Here is a 22,673-nt window from a genome sequence, read left to right as displayed (position 1 = left end):
AACATCCGCAAACTGCTGATCCTCATCCCATGCCCTGAGCCGGGCGTGCCACGGAGCATTTGTCTATCTATCAGGGTGTGTAGAGAGCTTGGACCTGTGGCCGGACCTGTAGGGAAGTGAGAAATTACATAAGGATTTCTCATGTGTATACAACTAGGTAAAGAAATTTTTGACCAGACATGAATTTTCGTTATTTCAGCTCTGCAGGCCACTATTAAGGATTCAAAAAGAACTGAGATGCAATTGAAGTGGAGACTTCCAGGTTTAATTAAAGGAAATTAATAAAAATATTCTGTGAAACGTTTAGGAATTGCCATTGTTTTACTACAATGCCTCCGAATTTGAGTGGCTCAAAAATAATTTGACAAATTCACTTTCCCATAAATAAAATGTCTAGTTTTTGTAGATAATGCTTTGCAGCAATGACAGCATGAAGTCCGGAGGCCATGGCAGTCATCATCGCTGATCTCCTCCGGTGTGAAGCTTTGCAGAAATGACGGCCTGGAGTCTGGAGGTCATGGGTGTCGCTGGTCTCCTCCGATATGAGGCTTTGCAGAAATGACGGCCTGAAGTCTGGAGGTCATGGGCGTCGCTGGTCTCCTCCGATATGAGGCTTTGCAGAAATGATGGCCTGAAAGTCTGGAGGTCATGGGCGTCGCTGGTCTCCTCCGATATGAGGCTTTGCAGAAATGATGGCCTGAAGTCTGGAGGTCATGGGCGTCGCTGGTCTCCTCCGATATGAGGCTTTGCAGAAATGATGGCCTGAAGTCTGGAGGTCATGGGCGAAGCTGGACTCCTCCGATATGAGGCTTTGCAGAAATGATGGCCTGAAGTCTGGAGGTCATGGGCGTCGCTGGTCTCCTCCGGTGTGAGGCTTTGCCGCCTTTATTGAATTGTCTTCAGATCTCGCTGGTTTGTGGACAGTTTTGTCTTCATCCTGTGAAATGCGGCTCGATGGGCGGAGATCTGGCGAAAACTCGGCCATTGCAGAATATTCCACTTCTTTGCTTTCGCAGGATGTTTAGAGTCACTGTCATCTGTCCTGTGAAGCATCGTCCATCTTTGCTGCATTTGGTGGAATCTGAGAAGAAAGTCTCGCCCTGCACACACAGGATTCAGCTGGCTCCTTCTGACCTCATCCATCATAACCACTATGACTCTGTGCTATGGGAAGCCATACATGCCTGCGCCAGCACACCACTCCACTATGTGTTACACAGTATGTGCTGTGCCGAGGATCAGGATTAGTACCAAGTCTTTTCCAGACTTTCTTCTTCCCATCATTCTGGTACAGGTTGATCATAGTTTTGCTTCTCCAGAACTTGACGACTTCTTTCGATTTTTTTTTTTTGGCAAAGTCTACTCCGGCCTATTTTCAGACAGACTAATGGCTCGCACCTTGTGGTGACACCTCTGTATTTGCTCTTATGAAGTCTTCTCTTTATGGTGGACTTAGGCTAAGTTCACACTTGCGTCAGGCTGGCCTGCGTAGGGTCTGCGTACTTCCTCCCTTAAGCTCCGCATACTTCCGCATGCATTCTGCGTACCCATCTTCAACACTGGGTACGCAGGGACATGCAATGTATGCGGATGCATCCGCAAGCGGCGATTTGATGTGCCCGCGCGGACGACGGGCACATCAAAACACTGCATGCGGACGCATCCACATACAACGCATATCCCTGTGTACCCAATGTTAAAGATAGGTACGCAGGACGCATGCTGAAGTAGGCAGAGCTTAAGGGAGGAAGTACGCAGACCAGCCAAACGCAAGTGTGAACGCCAATTAGCCTTAGATACTGAGACACAGACTTCCTGGAGAGTGGTCTTCACTTGGGGGGGGGGGATGTTGTGCGTTTTTCTTCATCATGGGAAGGATTCTGTAATCATCCACCACTGTTGTCTTCTGTGGACGTCCAGGCCTTTTTGAGTTCTCAAGCTCACGAGAGCACCCTGTTTTTTTGAAAAATGTTTCAAACTGTTGATTTGGCCGCTCCTAACATTTCTATTATTTCTCTGATGGGTTTCTTCTTTTTTTTTTTTTCAGCCTAATGATGATCTGTTTTTCTTCCATTGAAAGCTCCTTTCATCGCATGTTGTGGGTTCACACCAACAGCTTCCAAATGCCACACCTGGAAGCAGCTCCAGACCTTTTACCTGCTTAACTGATGATGGAGTAACGAGGAAAAAGCCCATTCAGCCCAAGAAAGAGCTTTTGAGATGATTGTCAAATTACTTTTGGTCCTTTAAAAAGAGGCAGCTACATATTAAACAGATGCAATTCCTAAACCCTTCCAATTATGATGTGAATCCCCTCAAATAAAGGCTGAGAGTAGTCATGTTAAGCCCAGATTGATTACAGGACTGTATCTGGAAAATGGTTTGGTAATTGTCTAAAAAGCCAAAATTTGCATCACTGCCCAAATATTTCCGGACCCAACCATATTTTTAACTAGGAAAAATTTTGTGCAGCCATCAGTGAGGTTGTAGTAACTCCTACTTGCAGCCAGTTTCCCTGGGAGCCCAGTAAAAGAGACAAATTCTCCTGCCAGCTTTATGACCCAATTATGTACCACCACTGAACGCAAAAAGAACTGTTATGACCGGGGTGCACAGAAGAGCACGAACCTTATGGGTCTTCTCCTAGTGCACCACCTCACCCTTCCTTTATTTTCTGGATGAAGGAGTATTTATTTGGTAGGCTCAGGTCTGTGACCAGGAGAGACTCCACCTCATCGCTCTTCATTATGGCTGCTATGTCACCCCTATATGCCTTATAAATGCAAGTTAGAAGGAAACCTTCCAGTGTGGGATCTGTCCCTATATGTGAGGATCTCCAATCCATGAACAGCCAGCTACACAGCTCATATATGTTCCTATAGGTGACCTGTAGCCACAAACTCAAAGTACCCACAATGTAAGCAGGAGGCAACAGAGTAACAGAGTGATTCAAGCAAGAAATTAAATTGTCAGGAATTTCTTACATTTGTCACAATGTTACAGAAGTAAAGGCACCCCTTCCCCCATTATTATCCACAGGGAGCACGCTTTGATTTACACCACATACAGAAATAGACCCGCTTTAGAGAAGAGACCGCGATGTTTGCACCTTCCCCCCCACCCCCGTTTTCTTTATCTGCTGGCTGAACATTACGGCCGTAATTCAGGGACAGAACAGTCGCTCAAAGGACATGAAAGGTGCTACAAAAACATAATGAGTAAATGGCTCTATTCTGTGAGCATGAAAGGAAGCACTCCGCTGCCGCAACCACCACTACGCCAACCTCGCGAAGGCGAGTCAAGAGCCTACACCAAAATGACGGGAAGCAGTGCTCCACTTCTAAGTGGCATTTTACGGGTTAAGTCTACAAGGACCTCAAGATCCTTTGCTTTACTGAACTTGTTCCAAGCTTACATATCATATACACTCTAGTCACATCCAAAGCTGCAGTCAAAGTGTGAAAGCAGCCAACAGGGGCGGGAGGCGGGCCCACTGTTGATCTCAGTCAGCGGGGGTCCACTGTCACCTCACAGTCGGCATGGGGCCTACTGTCACCCCAGTTGGCGGGGGACAGGCCCACTGTCGCCCCACAGCTGGCAGGGGGCGGGCCCACTGCCACCCCACAGTCAGAGGCGGGCCGTGCCCACTGTTGCCCCACAGTTAATGAGGGGCGGGCCCCCGGTTGATGGGAGGCGAGCATTTATCTTTGCAGGAAGTCGGGGAAGCCTTTTCTCCCTATAGTGATGCTATTAAAGAGGAATATGAAACTATTACATCACAATATGAACCTGAGCTATCGAGAACGCAGATCTGGAAGTGGCTGGAGTAGAATACATCTAACATGATGCCACAGACTAACCACCACATGCAATAACTGAACCAGCAGGGGATGACCAGAGAAGTCAGCAATCCCGAGGAAAAGAAGCACAATATAAAATGTCGCTCTGGTAGGGACAAGAAATTTAACATGATGTTAACAAAGAGGGATATGAAACTATTGCATGAAAGTATGATACCGAGCTATCGAGAATGCAGCTCTGGAAGCGACTGGAGAAATATAAACGATACGATGAAATTCACGATAAGCATCAAAGCCAAGTGAAACAAATGTCACCCGTCAGTCATTACACATAGGAGAACCCTGAAATGAGGCTCAGACGTGAACCGGGTCCAAGCCAGGGGCTGCGAGGTTAACGCAACCTTCAGGGATAGAAAGGGCAGGCTAGTTTATGACAACAATCTACCTAGAACTCATTAAAGTCTTTTCTCTTGGAGTGACATGCATTATCAGCAAAGATTAATCTGATGAGTCTTTAGGTGAGCTCCATCTACAAAAAAAAAAAAAAAAAAATTCCCTGCAATAACAGGAGCTTTGTGTCATCTGATGAAAATCAATTAGACTGGTAAGGCCAGAAGAAAAACTAACATCAGTCATCGCCAGCCCCCCGGCAGCTCAAATGATTTGTCTTCCAAGCCTGGATGATCAGGAGCTGTAGTAATATCACAGGGGAAAATTAATTTATTTTCTATACTGTGAGCCCTACTGCCTTCATTGTGGAGGACCAATACACAGATTAGTTTTAATCAAGGTTGATATGTCATAAATACCGCCAGGCTCTTTGAAGTTTTTTTTCCCCCTTAAATCGACTGCAGCATTTTTCTTTTACTTTTTACAGGTAAATAAAGCAAGGTTAAAGGGAAAGAGACTTACTCCGAGGACTGTGCGTCCACCAGCAGGCCCCGTAGAGAATGATGTAGACAGTAGATGCCCCCAAACACAGCGCTCATCCTGCAAGGAGAAAAACAAATCTAATTGTGCAACAGATCCGTCGCTGTACATTATATACAAGATACAAAATCATCAGTAGAAAACAAGAGCCTTAAAAAAAAAAAAAAAAAACACATTTCATCTGGTGTGTTACATTGTATCCAAGAAATCACAAGATACAATAATCAGTACTAACCTATAAACTAAAGAAATACAAAAAAAAAAAAAAAAAAGCTCAAACAATCTGGTGTTTGTTACATTGTATCCAGTCCAGCAAGATGCGGCAAAAAACAAAAAGCCCCGATTCATTACTTGCATTGTTTTTCTATTTTGTGGTGCTGAAATGGTGGAAGTGGGTTGATAAGCTTTGCACAAAATCGAAGATGCTTTTTTTTGGCCTTTACGTTTTTTTTTTTGTTTGTTTTTTTTTTTAGAAAAAACATTGCCTTGCTAAATGCCTGTTAGTTTTTAACAGCAAATAAATAAAATTAGACAGATTTTTAGCTCCATTAGCACTAGAGAACAATTGCACCAAAATTTACGACATCTCAAAAAGTTACAAATGATTAATTCCCCAAAAATATCTGAATAAGGTAAACTACACACATAACGGCAGGCGAAAAAACAACACAGATTTAATCGCGTAATATTAAGCAATAAAATAGGAGCAAAAGAAATAAATAAGCCAAACCATAAAAGTCATTAGAACCATTTTTACGCCAGAAAAAGATGCAAAAACAATGATAAACAGGAGCCAGTCGATCAATAGGGGGGTGGGATTCTTATGAGAGGTCTTCTCGACTTTTCCTTCTGGCAGTGAAGTCATTATTTGCTCCCAATGTATCAAAGTGCTGCATTAGGTTTGCTAAATTTGACAAGTTTTTGGCACATCATAACTTTGTAGAAAACTTGCTCTACCTTTTTGCTTCACTACCCGCTCACTGGGGAGCTTACAAATTTTGAAAAAAGTTACAATTCAAAGATCTGGCTACAATGTTGCTCAGCTAGTCATGCCCACGTTTGAAAAGTGACAAAAAAAAAAAAAAAAAAGATTAATCAGCGGTGCAAAAATGCCATTTGCCAATATTTGTGCCTTGTACAACAAACAAAACGTGTGCAAAAGCCTCGATACCTGCCCCCCACAGGGTCTTATCAGCTAATGCAAATAATAAAAATTAGCAAAAAGTAATAGGACACTACGCCCTGTGAACGTAACCCACTATGTAACAACCTAATGCTCATAACATACACTATACACAAGAAGCTAAGTTGGAATTGTACCACTGTGATTCGCCAAATTGTGTACAGCATAAACATACGTTGCTGAGCAACGACACTAATTTTTGCAATTTTCAAAGTAGGGTGTGAGTAGCCAAATTTATGAATAGCAAGTCTAAGAAAAAATGGTTGGAAACACTCCATTAAGAGGGTGGAGTAAGAAGTGGAGTAACATTTCTATAAAAAATAAAAAAAACTTTAGTATCTCAAGATGCACCAAATTTAACAAACATCTTCCAACATGGATAAATTTGGCACAGATTACGGAAACACAACAGAAAGAAAAAGTCCATTACTAATAAACTTCCTGCCTGAATATCTTCAGTAATCACAAACTTTCTCCGCTTGGAGTGCAGGATAACTTTGCAACAGTGAATGATTTTCAAAAATGGTGCCCATCTGACCAGCAAAATTATCCACCATATGTGAGCAATGTTAGGAGACGGCCTGGTCTGAAGTCAGGAATATGTTTGGCAGTCTGACGAGGTGATAGTCTGTAAGCATCAAGTCAAAGTGACGCCTGCCATCTACCTACATATTGTACAGTGCCTCCTTCCAGGCAGTGGGTTCACCAATGGCGGCACCACTTTCAGCAGATAATCGGTGAGGAACATGGACTGCGACTATAAGATACAGATAATTATTTGTCTAATAAAGTTCAAGATCCTAGATCGATCACCTGCAGGATGTGCTGGAATTTAATTCTGATGGGTGGAGGACGCACCGAGCAGGACTCCCAGGAGACACAGCGCCGGTCGGAGTCTAGGATTTCCACACAAGCAGCAACGCTAGAAGTGAGCAATCAACTCCTATCCACGTGGCAGTAAATAATCGTTTAAGATGATCGGACTGGTTTAATTAGTGATATTTGTGCACACGACGGATCCAAATACAAAGACGACTTTATTGTTTATATTCCATTATTCACAAAGTGAGACCTGATTTCTCCTGCGCTTTGTACCCCTCGACCGTGCCGCCTGGCTGATCGTAGCAGAAAGCGACGAGAAGGACGCTGCGCTGACAGCACAATCGTGTAACGCTCTGCAAAGGCGATGAACAAGAGATGTTATCAGGACGATGAGCAGGAGACTCCCGGGGAGGGCCCCTATGCTATAAATGGGGAAACAATGTATTGTGGGAGTTCTGCTCCGTCCATGTCACTGCCTGGATCCCGCGGCGGAGCAGCCCTGGTGCTATAAGCTCCAGCACAACGACAGATTGTTAAAGTGATACTCCTCCCTGTAATTAACCTGCTCCTGTCACCGGTAATAAGCGGAGTTCTGCTGACAGACGCTCCGCAGGATGCACTCAGCTTCAACTTTGCCCTCCTGACTTCAAATCGTATTACGGCAAAATTAACAGTTGTGAAAATCTGGGGCCCGGCCGGCCCGCGCAGCCTTTAAATGCCATTTCAGCTTCTATCAAAGAAAGAATCAGCAGTTGTAATTTTTTAATACAGCTGCAAAACAATAGGCCCCATTAATAGCGGGGGCCCTGACAGCGCGGCTCGTCGTGATTTATGAGGCTGCGTACAATTTGATTATTTTATTAATTCTGCTGATTACAGTTTCGGTTATTACGGTGAAGGTCACTCTCAGAATAAATCTTCATTACGTTTCGCAGAGAAGCTAAATGCCTGCAATGAGTTGTTTGCTTTAATTAAACACTAATGTAACAGGAAAAGAAAAGAGGCTGGAGGCTCGTCGCATCTGCTGCCGCTGCTGCAGGGGGGGTCGTGGCGACTGCGGGGACGGCACACGATGTGCCCAAACGCCAATCATATGTCCAAGGCAAAACGCTCACTGCCAGACGACAATCTGCAGAAAATGGACATAAAGAATAAAAAAATATAGAAATAAAGAGGACTTTTATTTATTTATTTTTTTAACTCTGAACCCGCAGGCAATTGTCGGCAAAATTTGCAAAAAAAAAAATTGGGTTTTACATGAATTTTAACCTCCACATTGAACTCAACGGGGAAGTACTGCAAAAAAAAAAAAAAGATTCAGCAACAGAATTGGCATGCGGCAGATGGTAACATCGGTGATTCAGGTAGATTTCTGTAGGGGCAACAAACTCAGACAGTTTTACAATTCTCATCCACTTTGCAGCTGCTATAGTACTACAAATTTGGAAAGAAAATCTGCCGCAAATAATCAGCAAGTGCAGACACCGCATTATGGTGGAGAACGCTTCAATATTAGAGATCACGCATCTCCCTGCAGGACTGTGCAGAAACAGTAATACTTGTGGGGGAAGGGTCCCAAACTCATCAGAAAGGGTCCAAGACTAGCAAAATCTCATTCATTAACCTGAGGGGCTTTTGAACTACTAAAACCGTCCAATACTCCAGAACATAGCATAATATGGGCATCTATCGATGACAAAATAAAGCAATTTTACTGTGAACCATTTTTAATTAGAAGAATATCCAGAGCTGATATCCACGACTCCATCCATCGAATGGCTGCCACCGTCCTCGCTGAAGACATTGTGAGCGACTCCCGCCTGGCCGAGACTCCGCAGCCTCTATAGATAGATATGGATTCTTGCTGGAGATGAATCTTACAAGCGAGCGTCGGAGCCTCAGGGAGAGATCAGAGGAGACAGATGCCGGAAGGCACAAGATACCCTGACTCAATACATTACTCCTTCAGATTATTTTTAACGGCGTAGCAGGATGGGTTTCGGGTGACTCTGCCCTCTTTAGTCTACAGATGGTCAATTGTGCTGAACTTCAGCGAGTTACAAGGGATAAAGAAAGAATGGATCAGGATGTTCTACTGCATCACATCAGTACAGCAGATCCAGGAACAGGCCGGGAAAAAAGGAATCACCAGGACTGAGGGATAACTAAACTCTGGATTATCGGGGGCAAAAAGATGTAAGGAAAGTAAGAAAAACAGAAAAACTTCTCCTATAATCCAACACACTGGAAACAGTGTGTCCATACATGAATATAGCAGATAATTCAGGATAAGTATACTCCAGAGCTACACTCACTATTCTGCTGGCGCAGTTACTGTGTACATACATTACTGATCCTGAGTTACATCCTGTATTATACTCCAGAGCTGCACTCACTATTCTGCTAGTGCAGTCACTGTGTACATACATTACATTACTGATCCTGAGTTACATCCTGTATTATACTCCAGAGCTGCACTCACTATTCTGCTGGTGCAGTCACTGTATACATATATTACTGATCCTGAGTTACATCCTGTATTATACTCCAGAGCTGCACTCACTATTCTGCTGGTGCAGTCACTGTGTACATACATTACATTACTGATCCTGAGTTACATCCTGTATTATACTCCAGAGCTGCACTCACTATTCTGCTGGTGCTGTCACTTTGTATTTACAGGATGTAACTCAGGATCAGTAATGTAAGTACAAAGTGACTGCACCAGCAGAATAGTGAGTGCAGCCCTGTCGTATAATACAGGAGGAGGTACCTCAGGATCAGTACTGTAATGTATGTAGACAATGACTGCACCAGCAGAATAGTGAGTGCAGCCCTGTCGTATAAAACAGGAGGTAACTCAGGATCAGTAATGTATGTACACATTGACTGCACCAGCAGAATAGTGCGTGCAGCTCTGGAGTATAATGCAGGATGTAACTCAGGATCAGTAATGTATGTACACAGTGACTGCACCAGCAGAATAGTGAGTGCAGCCCTGTCGTATAATACGGGATGTAACTCAGGATCAGCAATGTAATGTATTATACTCTAGAGCTGAACTCACAGCTCTGCTGGTGCAGTCACTGTGTACAGTACATTACTGATCCTGAGTTACATCCTGTATTATACTCCAGAGCTGCACTCACTATTACGCTGGTGTAGTTACCTAGTAAATAAATTACACTTCTCAATGCAATTCACCAGAGAAAGTTCTCTGCAGACAATGAACAATCAGGGAGTGCAGTAGGATTAAGACTCAAGTTTCCAAATGTACATTTCATTTTTAGAATCCACCAAACCTTTACACGTTTGGGTGTACTCAGGAGGACGAGCATTTAGCACATCCCTGGTGTGGTGGTAACAATGCACAGAGCCTGTTTAAAAGCTCTTTAGAAAGCACAGATTCCAGACATATGCCCCCACACATGATCACAGGTGCCTGCCCCCCCCCACCCTGGTGATCTGCAGGTGGAGGGTAAGACTGCTGGTAGAGGCGAGGGTGCAGAGCAGAACAGTTCTAGTCAGATTACAGTGACTTTTCCTGCAGCGCGAGCACCAAGGACACAGGCGCTTTATTAACGATAATGCTCAATGATCTGTGAATAACCTGCAAAGAAAATGAAGATTATTGAGTTACTTTCTCAATCTATCCATCCATCATGGCAGAGTCGGCTACACAATGATATATAGTCCCTCCTCCCCGCTGCGCATCCTCCAGTGAGGAGACAAACTCCGCTCGGCAGGACTATGCAATCCGGGGCAACCTAGGAGGAGACGGGTCTCAAAAAGTGAGGTACAGCAGAAGTCAAGGGCAGGATTGTCTGTAGGGGGCCAGAAACATAGACCAGCACAACATAAGCTTATAGGGGGCGCCACTGATGACTGCACAGGGTCAGGACTGGTAATTCCTGAACTGTCTACTAAAAGACATAAAAGCTCCAGATTTTGGTAAAGCTTACATTCCATTTCCAAAAGAAGATCTTTTCCAGAGTCCCCCCAGTTTTCAGCCACAGTGTTTCTTGTACCGCCATGTCATCCATGCTGTACGTGAAGGGGGCGCACTAACAGCCAAGCCAGCCCCCTTCTCCGTCTCCTTAACTGTAACACACAGTGGAGAGACCTCTAAATGTGCTGAAGCGCAGAGTGAGCCCCGCAGTGCATGTGCCCTGGGGAGCCCTTACACGGCAGCTTCCACATGGGCCCCTCTGATGTCATGTTTCTCGCTTCGCAAGATTTCTTTATTTTCAGGGCTTGTATTTTTTTTTTTTTTTTTTAGAAACCTTTAGTCTTTCCATTCCCATTTTGACATCCAAACTTTAACTTGCATTCTGAAAATCAGGAGGTGACATTAACTTACATTTTTTATTTTAAAGATATTTTTCCCCCTTTTTTATTGGACTGGAACCGACGATCACTTGATTGTTTGTACGACTCACAATATGGTACTATTTTATTCTACGGAAAGAGTGACGAAGTCTTGCGAAGTTCAATCATGGCAGACATGGAGGAATTCAGTAGCCACCTAGGCTGCCGTAACAATGTCAGCCTGCAGGAATGAGGCGATGGGTATCAGAAGGGACATCTCCCCTATTTCCAGCTTCTTAAATGCAGCGATCATGAGAGACAGCGACACCTAAAACAATTAAACTGCGATATTTGCAGCACTTAGACTTGGGTGCCAGCTGTACAATACAGCCAGGGCCTGCGCTATATGGAGCGGGATCAGCTCCCGAGCCCAACCCGAACATGCAGTGTGCTATTTATCCTACACAGTGTATGGGAGATGTTGGAAGCTGAAACCCGGGTAGAGTGGGCCCCCAAGATGTAGTACATCTTGTGCGAGTGGACCCCTTTAAAGGGATTTTTAGTCATACTCTCCCACTTGATTGAAGACTATGCAAGGCCTGATAGCAGCAGCTGACCTCTCCGCCCAACACCCAGCTATCGTGCATAGGACAAAGTGTGAGAAAAACATTCAAATTCGTAATCATCCTACGTTTTCTGCTTGCTGTCAATGAATGGAAACACAGATTCATCCTGAGAACCACAAGTATCTTGTAACTGGCACATCGCTACAATTGTACCTAGTCTGGAATCACAAAATCTCTGATGCTTTGTCACATGTGACCTGCACTGATACAGTGTAACAGTCTGGAGACCAAGCTCTCTTCTGTAGGACAGGTTCTCACCCTCTGGAAATAAACAATTCACTGACAACAAGCAGAGATCTTGTAAAGGTGAGGAACTGAATCAAAGTATTGGAAAATTGTAGAACAGTCTAATAAATCCGGCACGTCCTGCTCCACCTGCGTCGCCTTAAATGAAGCGAAGGGTAAATGTCGACCAGACGTTTGCGTTAAAGCCGACATTTTTGGCCTCCGTTTATGCGGTAAAGCCTCTGATGAGGTGCAGGATGTGACTTCCAAATGTCTTTGGATCATTCCCATAAATATGCATGCGCGCCATATATAACAGAGGCCTTGATGAGAACACGAGGAGGAACCGGCCGCGAGAATCGCTTAAGAGGTTTACATTAAAATGGAATGTTGGACGGCGGCTAGAAATCACCCGCAAAACGACACCTTGTTCTGATAAGCTGCAGATAACGGCACTGAGGGATGATATATGGATGCCGCGCTCAACACTTTACTATACATACTAAACAATCGCCCGAAATATTCCTCATTACCGCGCAGTGATAAAACGCTCAGATGTGTCACATTCCGGACTGCAAAATATAATTTTGAGGTGAAATCAGAGTTAGGGAGGGATTGTGTTTTATGCCGGAGCAGCAGTCCACCCAGCCTCTGGTTACAACGTTCACCTCCGTGATAGACGGATTCCACCTTTAATCTGAAAAGAGCGATGGGCACAGAGACCTCCACTCAACAGCAACAAAAGGTCCTATAAAGGGGAGAGCACAACTCCACATGATGCGGAGGAACTCTGCCCCTGCACGGATGAACATTCACTGCAGCTCTGAAAGTGATTACTGATGCTGCAACACATTTCATTCTGTAAAAGGCATGGTCAACAAGGTGCATACTGTAAGCACTAGTCTGATACAGAAAACACCAGCAGAATAGTGAGTGTAGCTCTGGAGTATAATACAGGATGTAACTCAGGATCAGTAATGTAATGTATGTACACAGTGACTGCACCAGCAGAATAGTGAGTGCAGCTCTGGAGTATAATACAGGATGTAACTCAGGATCAGTAATGTAATGTATGTACACATTGACTGCACCAGCAGAATAGTGAGTGCAGCTCTGGGGTATAATACAGGATGTAACTCAGGATCAGTAATGTATGTACACAGTGACTGCACCACCAGACTAGTGAGAGCAGCTCTGGAGTATAATACAGGATATAACTCAGGATCAGTAATGTAATGTATTTACACAGTGACTGCACCAGCAGAATAGTGAGTGCAGCTCTGGAGTATAATACAGGATGGATCTCAGGATCAGTAATGTATGTAAACAGGTGACTGCACCAGCAGAATAGTGAGTGCAGCTCTGGAGTATAATACAGGATGGAACTCAGGATCAGTAATGTAATGTATGTACACAGTGACTGCACCAGCAGAATAGTGAGTGCAGCTCTGGAGTATAATACAGGATGGAACTCAGGATCAGTAATGTATGTAAACAGTGACTGCACCAGCAGAATAGTGAGTGCAGCTCTGGAGTATAATATAGGATGTAACTCAGGATCAGTAATGTAATGTATGTACACAGTGACTGCACCAGCAGAATAGTAAGTGCAGCTCTGGAGTATAATATAGGATGTAACTCAGGATCAGTAATGTAATGTATGTACACAGTGACTCCATTAGCAAAATAGCGAGTGCAGCTCTGGAGTATAATACAGGATGTAACTCAGGATCAGTAATGTAATGTATGTACATAGTGACTGCACCAGCAGAATAGTGAGTGCAGCTCTAGAGTATAATACAGGATGGAACTCGGGATCAGCATGTGATAAGTAATGTATGTACACAGTGACTGCACCAGCAGAATAGTGAGTGCAGCTCTGGATTATAATACAGGATGTAACTCAGGATCAGTAATGTAATGTATGTACACAGCGCCTGCACCAGCAGAATAGTGAGTGCAGCTCTGGAGTATAATAAGACATAGTGATGCACATGGTCCCTCTAAGCTAATATTACAATCTCTTAATGAGTTTTCTGGAATTCTACCCTGACAAAAGTAATTTTGGAAGAGTCAGATTTGCGGTTGACCACAGCATAATGCTAATAATCCCCAGGACATCACAGAAACACTCCAATGTTTTGGTCGTCCACCTCAGGTTGGAGCAGGGCGTCACTGCAAAGGAATTTTCACCCTGTGACACAATGTAGAGGCACCGGCTGCTCCAGCATTCATCTCCGCATTCATCGCTGACAGTTCTCTTCCATCTATCAGCAGCTCATAGAGACTTTGCAATCACCGAGCAGCAGAGCATAAATATTCCCCATCACACTGGAGCTGGCATTTGCAGAGCACCTGTGCTGTGTCTTCTGCAGCTGTACTCCAGTCACAGCCAAACCTGCACTCGACACTGCTTTTCTGTTGGCCCTTAGGTTGCAGCACTTCCACCTCTGCAGCCTCCTGATAGTCTTACTGAGGCTGTTGTTCTAGGTTGTTGGGGCAGAGCACAGTGCATTGTGGGATGTCAGATCTAAGGAAAGAATCTGTGCTTTACACTAAATGTTCTCCCTTCATAACACGGTGATAATTTGATTTGTTTTTTTGCACACTTGTTCTCTTCTCCCCTTATTTCAAGTGTCAACTTTTATATTATTTTGCTAACAAACCCGGTAGAGGCTTGATCTGTGCGGGACGAGTTGTAGTTTGAATGACATAAATCACTTTAGCATATGTTTTTTTTCCCCCCATTTTTCTGAACAAGCAGCAGGTGAAAATGACAAAAACACAATCTGCCCCGGTCTTGGGATTTCATGTTTGGTGTCACTGTGCAGTAAAAGTGATCTGGTAACAGGATTCTTCGGGTTGCTGGGATTACGGCAACACAAAAGTTATAACCTTCTTTTGTTATAGATTTCAGTGGGTAAAATAAAATATTTACTTTGAAACAATGTGACATTCTTAACGTTTCTATTTTTTGTTGATGGAGCCATGTGAACACTTGTTTTCTGCACCGAGCTGTAGTTTTTAGTAACAGAATTTTGACTTAAGGATTTTATCGCAATTTTTTGCAGAGAGGCAGCGACTGCAAAAAAAAATATATTTTTTCTCTTTACAACATTTAGGGTGCAGATTAAAAATTAATATTTATAGATCACTTTTCAGTACGCGGTGACACTGAAGATGCTTTTCGCTAATTTCTATATTTCTAACTGTGGAAAAGCGCGGCGATTAGAACAGGTTGTTTCTCTTTTCACTTTATTTCTTGGTCGCTCTAGAGCAGTGGTCTCCAACCTTTCGAGCCACATTCAGCTTAGACAGAGGGTCGCGAGCCACATTCAGCACAGAGAGGGGCGCGAGCCACATCCAGCTCCTACCCCCTTCAATGTAGTGCCAACCAAAGCCCCCATTACAGGTATAATGATGACCAAAGCTTTTCCCCAGAAATCACTCCAAAGCAGTACACTGAGATCCAGGGGTTCCCACAATACTCCCCAATCAGTAATCTATCATCAAGGACTCACAACACACTGTCACAGCCAGCTTTGAGCACTTCGTCTAACAGGTAGTATCATCCTTCAGTGTACCATACCTAAAACATCTCTAAACCCCTAAATCCAGTATATGTGCATCCACATCTGCACAGGGCTACTCACAAAATTCACCATTTTGAGATGTGCTCCTCATACGGTTTGGTAGACCTGGACCTAATGCACCAAGCTGGCAGACAGTCGAGAGCCACAATTCAAGGGACAGCGAGCCACATGTGGCTCCCGAGCTACAGGTTGGGGACCCCTGCTCTAGAGGCTCCAGCCTGCGATCGTCCGGTCGCTTGTTCAACATATTGCGGCATATAGGAGAAACTGTGTCTTATGAAGCCCCGAAATGGGGACCCTGCAAATGCATTGTAGAAGGTGGGTGATAGGGACCGGAATTGGAAATCCCACCAGGAATACGCTGCTTATATGCCATGGTCAGACTGATTGCGGCATTTAAGTGGCTAAACAGCAGCGATCAGAGCCAGCTCCATTTTCTGATGCTACTAATGGAAGCCGGCCATATAACACCCACACACTGTCTAACGTACATGTATAGTGGAGGCAGGATGGCATTAAAGGGGTCCTACAGCACCTCTCACTTCTGCATTGATAGATGAGAGGCAAAGATAATGCTGCGCTGACAGAGTGGATAAAACTGTAACAAAGCCACATATGTGATAAGTATCACATCCATACATGTCAATCACTGTCAGTTTTGTCTAGGTTTTGTTTAGCTTGTGAGGAGGCAGAGATGCAGATAACTTTTCCAGCAGCTTCGGCGAGGACCTTGGTGCCGGCGGCCATTCCATACACTCATGGGTACATGTCGTCTTTTGCACTCACCTGCAGAAACACTGAGGGATCTCTCCGAGACCGTACATGTGAAACAAGAAAGGAGTATTGCCATAACGGCCGAGGCAGCGCAGGAAATGTTGTGTCGCCTTCAGCCCATCAATGGTGCTGGTGGATTTAGACACCATCGCAATGGAGCAGAGGACAAAGTGCTGCAGACTGGGAGATAACCGCTTACACTGGAGAAACTCTGAGAAAGTGGACTCCTTGTGATCTGTGCAGGAAACAGTGATATTCACATTATGTTCTCTACTCCGAACACACACAAAGCTGCATCAACAACATAAGCTGCACGACTGCTCTAATGCCTAGGACCAATAATGCAAACACCCCGCTAACATGTACATCTAAAACAAGCAGAGCAATAACCGCACAGAAAACGGGGCCGGGCAGAGAAAAAGGGGCAATTCATTCATGAAAACAGGTCTGGATGTTACTGGAGGATAAGAAGTAAAAGGTTTTCCCATGAAAAGCTTCAAGTCATCTAAATAGAAGAGATGAGTGAATTAACTCACAGACGCTGGTCCAGCGGTTACATCAGAGGCTCGTGGCCACTGCACAGAAACACTGCCTGGTACAGTAGCCAGTGGCCACTGCACAGAAACTCTGCCTGGTACAGTAGCCAGTGGCCACTGCACAGAAGTCCTGCCGATATAGTAGCCCGTAGCCACTGTACAGAAGCCCTGCCTGGTACAGTAGCCTGTGGCCATTGCACAGAAGTCCAGCCCGATATAGTAGCCCGTAGCCACTGCACAGAAGCCCTGCCTGGTACAGTAACCCTTGGCCACTGCACAGAAGTCATGCCTGGCACAGTAACCTGTTTCCACTGCACATAAGCCGTCTGGTACAGAAGCCTGTGGCCTCTGCACAGAAGCCTTGTCTGGTGCAGTATGCCGTCAACACAGCACAGAAGCCCTGCCTGGTACAGTAGCCCGTGGCCACTGCACAGAAGCCCTGCCTGGTACAGTAGCCCGTGGCCACTGCACAGAAGCCCGACCTGGTACAGAACTTCCATCTACCTGCCTGGATCCCAGCGATGCCATCATTGCGGCGTGCCACACAGGAATCTGTGCCAGGACCAATGGACTGTGAATGAATTCCCTGATCTCTAATCAATGGATATGAAACAGATATCAGATATCAAAGCAATAGATCTAGTGATGAGAGATCTTTCCACATTGGACGATACCTTGATATTCATCTGGGTGTTGCTCGTAGTCTGCACAGAACGTCAGGAACTTCATCAGCGTTCTCTTCTCGATCATAGACAGCTGTTTGCTGGAGAAGACATCGGCGCGAGAACACGGCACCTACCGGGAGGGTTACAATGGAACATTTCTATGAATTCTGAATTTCCTTATTCTTGATCCGCCAACCTGACGGCTACTACTGTCAATCACTAACCTGCTCTATCTTATCATAGTGGTAAGTGAGGATCCGGGTGACGTTCTTGAATTCTGTGTAGCGGCTGACGTTGGATTTTATCAATAAATCGATTAACAGTCCACGAGAATATAGAAACTGCAGAGTAAAGAGAGCGACAGATGAGATGGGATCTGTACAGCGCGGAGGAACAGGTCTGCAAGATATACATAGTAAAATTACATATACATATATTATATATATACACACACACACTTACCTCCTATGCCATGGACATAAATAAGCACAAGAAATTTCATCCATCTGGCAACCAACAGTTCAGAAATTCCAGTAGTTCTATTCCAGACAAGAATAGCCCAGGATTCCTGGGTTCTGGTGCGGTGTTTATGCACGGTGTTTGGCTCTGGTGCGGTGTTTATGCACGGTGTTTGGCTCTGGTGCGGTGTTTATGCACGGTGTTTGGCTCTGGTGCGGTGTTTATGCACGGTGTTTGGCTCTGGTGCGGTGTTTATGCACGGTGTTTGGCTCTGGTGCGGTGTTTATGCACGGTGTTTGGCTCTGGTGCGGTGTTTATGCACGGTGTTTGGCTCTGGTGCGGTGTTTATGCACGGTGTTTGGCTCTGGTGCGGTGTTTATGCACGGTGTTTGGCTCTGGTGCGGTGTTTATGCACGGTGTTTGGCTCTGGTGCGGTGTTTATGCACGGTGTTTGGCTCTGGTGCGGTGTTTGGTTCTGGTGCGGTATTTATGCACAGTGTTTGGTTCTGGAAAGTATTCAGGTCCCTTTAAATTTTTCACTCTTTGATTCATTGCATCCATTTGGTAAATTCAAAAAAGTTCATTTTTTCTCATTAATGTACACTCTGCTCCTCATCTTAACTGAAAAAAAAACCCAGAAATGTAGAAATTTTTGCAAATTTATTAAACAAGAAAAACTGAAATATCACATGGTCATAAGTATTCAGACCCTTTGCTCAGACACTCATATTTCAGTCACATGCTGTCCATTTCCTTGTGATCCTCCTTGGGATGGTTCTACTCCTTCACTGGAGTCCAGCTGTGTTTAATTAAACTGATAGGACTTGATTTGTAAAGGCACACACCTGTCTAAATAAGACCTCACAGCTCACAGTGCATGTCAGACCAAATGAGAATCATGAGGTCAAAGGAACTGGTCAAGGAGCTCAGTGACAGAATTGTGGCAAGGCACACATATGGCCAAGGTTACAAAAGAATTTCTGCAGTACTCAAGGTTGCTAAGAGCACAGTGGCCTCAATAATCCTTACATAGAAGTTTGGGACCTAGACCTGGCCTTCAGGCCAAACTGAGCAATCGAGGGAGAAGAGCCTTGGTGAGAGAGGTAAAGAACAACCCCAAGATCACTGTGGCTGAGCTCCACAGATGCAGTAGGGAGATGGGAGAAAGTTCCACAAAGTCAACTATCAGATGAGCCCTCCACCAGTCAGGCCTTTATGGCAGAGTGGCCCAAAGGAAGCTTCTCCTCAGAGCAAGACATATGAAAGCACGCATAGAGTTTGCTAAAAAAAAAAAAAAAAAAAACACATTAAAGACTCCCAGACTATGTGAAATAAGATTCTCTGGCCTGATGAGATGAAGATAGAACTTTTTGGTGATAAATCTAAGTGGTATATGTGCACAGAACAAGGCACTGCTCATCACCTGCCCAATACAATCCCAACAGTGAAACAAGGTGGTGGCAGCAAAATGATATGGGGGTGTTTTCAGCTGCAGGGACAGGACGACTGGTTGCAATTGAAGGAAACATGAATGCGGCCAAGTACAGAGATATCCTGGATGAAAACCTCTTCTAGAGTGCTCTGGACCTCAGACATGGCCGAAGGTTCACCTTCCAACAAGACAATGTCCCTAAGTACACAGCTAAAATAACAAAGGAGTGGCTTCGGAACAACTCTGTGACCATTCTTGACTGTCCCAGCCAGAGCCCTGACCTAAACCAATTGAGCATCTCTGGAGAGACCCGAAAATGGCTGTCCACCAACATTCACCATCCAACCTGACGCAAGGAAGAATGGCAGAGGATCCCCAAATCCAGGTGTGAAAAAATTGTTGCATCATTCCCAAGAAGTATCAAGGCTGTTCTAGCTCAAAATGGTGCTTCTACTCCTCAATACTGAGCAAAGGGTCTGAATACTTATGACCATGTGATATTTCAGTTTTTCTTTTTTAATAAATTTGCAAAAATTTCTACATTTCTGGGTTTTTTTCAGTCAAGATGGGGTGCAGGGTGTACATTAATCCCTTCACCCCCAAGGGTGGTTTGCACGTTCACGACCGGGCCAATTTTTACAATTCTGACCACTGTCCCTTTATGAGGTAATAACTCTGAAACGCTTCCATGGATCCTGGTGATTCTGACAGTCTTTTCTCGTGACATATTGTACTTCATGTTAGTGGTAAAATTTCATTCATATAACTTACGTTTATTTGTAAAAAAAATGGAAATTTGGCGAAATTTTGAAAATTTCGCAATTTTCCAACTTTGAATTTTCATGCCCTTAAATCACAGAGATACGGCACACAAAAAACTTAATAAATAATATTTCCCACACGTTTACTTTACATAAGCACAATTTTGGAACCAAAATTTTTTTTTGTTAGGAAGTTATAAGGGTTAAAACTTGACCAGCGATTTCTCATTTTTACAACACCATTTTATTTTTACGGACCACATCACATTTGAAGCCACTTTGAGGGGGTCTATATGATAGAAAATACCCAAAAGTGACACCATTCTAAAGACTGCACCCCTCAAGGTGCTCAAAACCACATTCAAGAAGTTTATTAACCCTTCAGGTGCTTCACAGGAATTTTTTGAATATTTAAAAAAAAAAAATGAATATTTAACTTTTTATCACAAAAAAAAATAATTCAGGTTCAATTTTTTTTATTTTACCAAGGGTAAAAGGAGAAATTGGACTGGAAAAGTTATTTTGCAATTTGTCCTGAGTATGCTGATACCTGATATGTGGGGGGAACCACTGTTTCGGTGCATGGCAGAGCTCAGAAGGGAAGGAGCGCCGTTTGACTTTTTCAATGCAAAATTGGCTGGAATTCTGATCGGACGCCATGTCACGTTTGGAAAGCCCCTGATGTACCTAAACAGTGGAAACCCCCCACAACTGACCCCATTTTGGAAACTAGACCCCCCAAGGAAATTATCTAGATATGTGGTGAGAACTTTGAACCCACAAGGGCTTCACAGAAGTTTATAACGTACAGCGGTACAATTAAAAAATAATATTTTTTCCACAAAAATGATCTTTTCACCCCCAATTTTTATTTTTCCAAGGGTAACAGAACCCTAAAAGTTATTGTAAATTTGTCCTGAGTACGCTGATACCCCATATGTGGGTGTAAACGACTATTTGGGCGCATCGCAGAGCTCGGAAGGGAAGCAGCGCCATTTGACTTTTTTGGCTGGAATTGAGATCGGACACCATGTCGCTTTTGGAAAGCCCCTGATGTACCTAAACAGTGGAAACCCCCCACAAATGACCCCATTTTGGAACCTAGACCCCCTAAGGAACTTATCTAGATGTGTGGTGAGCACTTTGAACCCCCAAGGGCTTCACAGAAGTTTATAATGCCCGGGCGTGAAAATAAAAAAATCGTATTTTTTCCACAAACATGATCATTTAGTCCCCAATTTTTTTATTTTCCCAAGGGTACCAGGAGAAAATGGACTCCAAAAGTTGTTGTCCAATTTGTCCTGAGTACCCTGATACCCCATATGTGGGAGAAAACTACTGTATGGTCCCACGTCGGGCCTCGGAAGGGAAGTAGTGACGTTTTGGAATGCAGACTTTGATGGAATGGTCTGCGGGTGTCATGTTGCCTTTGGAGAGCCCCTGATGTACCTAAACAGTGGAAACCCCCCACAAATGACACCATTTTGTAAACTAGATCCCCTAAGGCACTTATCTAGATGTGTGGTGAGCACTTCTGAACCCCCCAGGGCTTCACAGAAGTTTATAACGCCCGGGCATGAAAATAAAAAAATCATATTTTTTCCCACAAAAAAGATATTTTTGCCCCCAATTTTTTATTTTCCTAAGGGCAACAGGAGAAATAGGACACCAAAAGTTGTTTTGCAATTTGTCCTGAGTAGGCTGATACCCCATATGTGGGGGTAAACCACTGTTTCGGCACATGGCAGAGCTTGGAAGGGAAGGAGCACCATTTGACTTTTTCAACGCAGAATTGGCTGGAATTGAGATCAGACGCCATGTTGCATTTGGAGAGCACCTTATGTGCCCAAACAGTGGAAACCCCCCAATTCTAACTCCAACCCTAACCCCAACACACCCCCAACCATAACGGGAAAATGTAAATAAATACATTTTCTTTTAATTTTATTATTTTTCCCTAACTAAGGGGGTGATAACAGGGGGTTTGATTTACTATTTATGGCGGTTTTTATTTTTGGCAGCTGTCACACGCTAAAAGACACTTTTTATTGTAAAAATAGTTTTTGCATCACCACATATTGAGAGCTATAATTTTTCCGTATTTTGACCCACTGAGTCATGTGAGGTCTTATTTTTTGCGGGACGAGTTGACGTTTTTATTGGTATCATGTTCGGGCACGTGACATTTTTTGATCGCTTTTTATTCCGATTTTTGGGACGAACTATGAACAAAAACCAGCGTTTCATGAATTTCTTTTGGGGGGTGCGTTTATACCGTTCCACGTGCGGTAAAATTGATGAAGCGGTTTTATTCTTCGGGTTAGTATGGTTACAGCAATACCTCATTTGTGTCATTTTTTTATGTTTTGGCACTTTTATGCAATAAAAACAATTTTAAATAAAAAAGTTATTTTTGCATCGCTTTATTCTGCGAGCTATAACTTATATATTTTTTCTCTGATGACGCTGTGTGGTGGCTCGTTTTTTGCGGGACAAGATGACGCTTTCAGCGGTACCATGGATATTTATATGCGTCTTTTTGATCGCGCGTTACTGCAC

At 44.0% G+C, this 22,673-nt stretch overlaps 1 protein-coding gene across 1 annotated transcript in view; it reads right to left on the bottom strand.

Moving 5' to 3' along the window:
• CHM (CHM Rab escort protein) overlaps positions 1-22,673 on the bottom strand; it is a 94,911-nt gene that overhangs the window by 23,797 nt on the left and 48,441 nt on the right. The window contains exons 6-9 of the mRNA XM_073589887.1: positions 17,687-17,803; positions 17,472-17,592; positions 16,274-16,496; positions 4,713-4,790 (exon numbers count right to left, since the gene is read on the bottom strand). Of these exons, the coding sequence (XP_073445988.1) occupies positions 4,713-4,790; positions 16,274-16,496; positions 17,472-17,592; positions 17,687-17,803 (539 nt within the window). The remainder of the gene's footprint in view (positions 1-4,712; positions 4,791-16,273; positions 16,497-17,471; positions 17,593-17,686; positions 17,804-22,673) is intronic.

Source organism: Dendrobates tinctorius, unplaced genomic scaffold (assembly GCF_039654945.1).
Source record: "Dendrobates tinctorius isolate UK_male_01 unplaced genomic scaffold, ASM3965494v1 ptg000114l, whole genome shotgun sequence".
NCBI lineage: Eukaryota > Metazoa > Chordata > Amphibia > Anura > Dendrobatidae > Dendrobates > Dendrobates tinctorius.
This window is presented reverse-complemented; position numbering and strand designations above follow the sequence as displayed.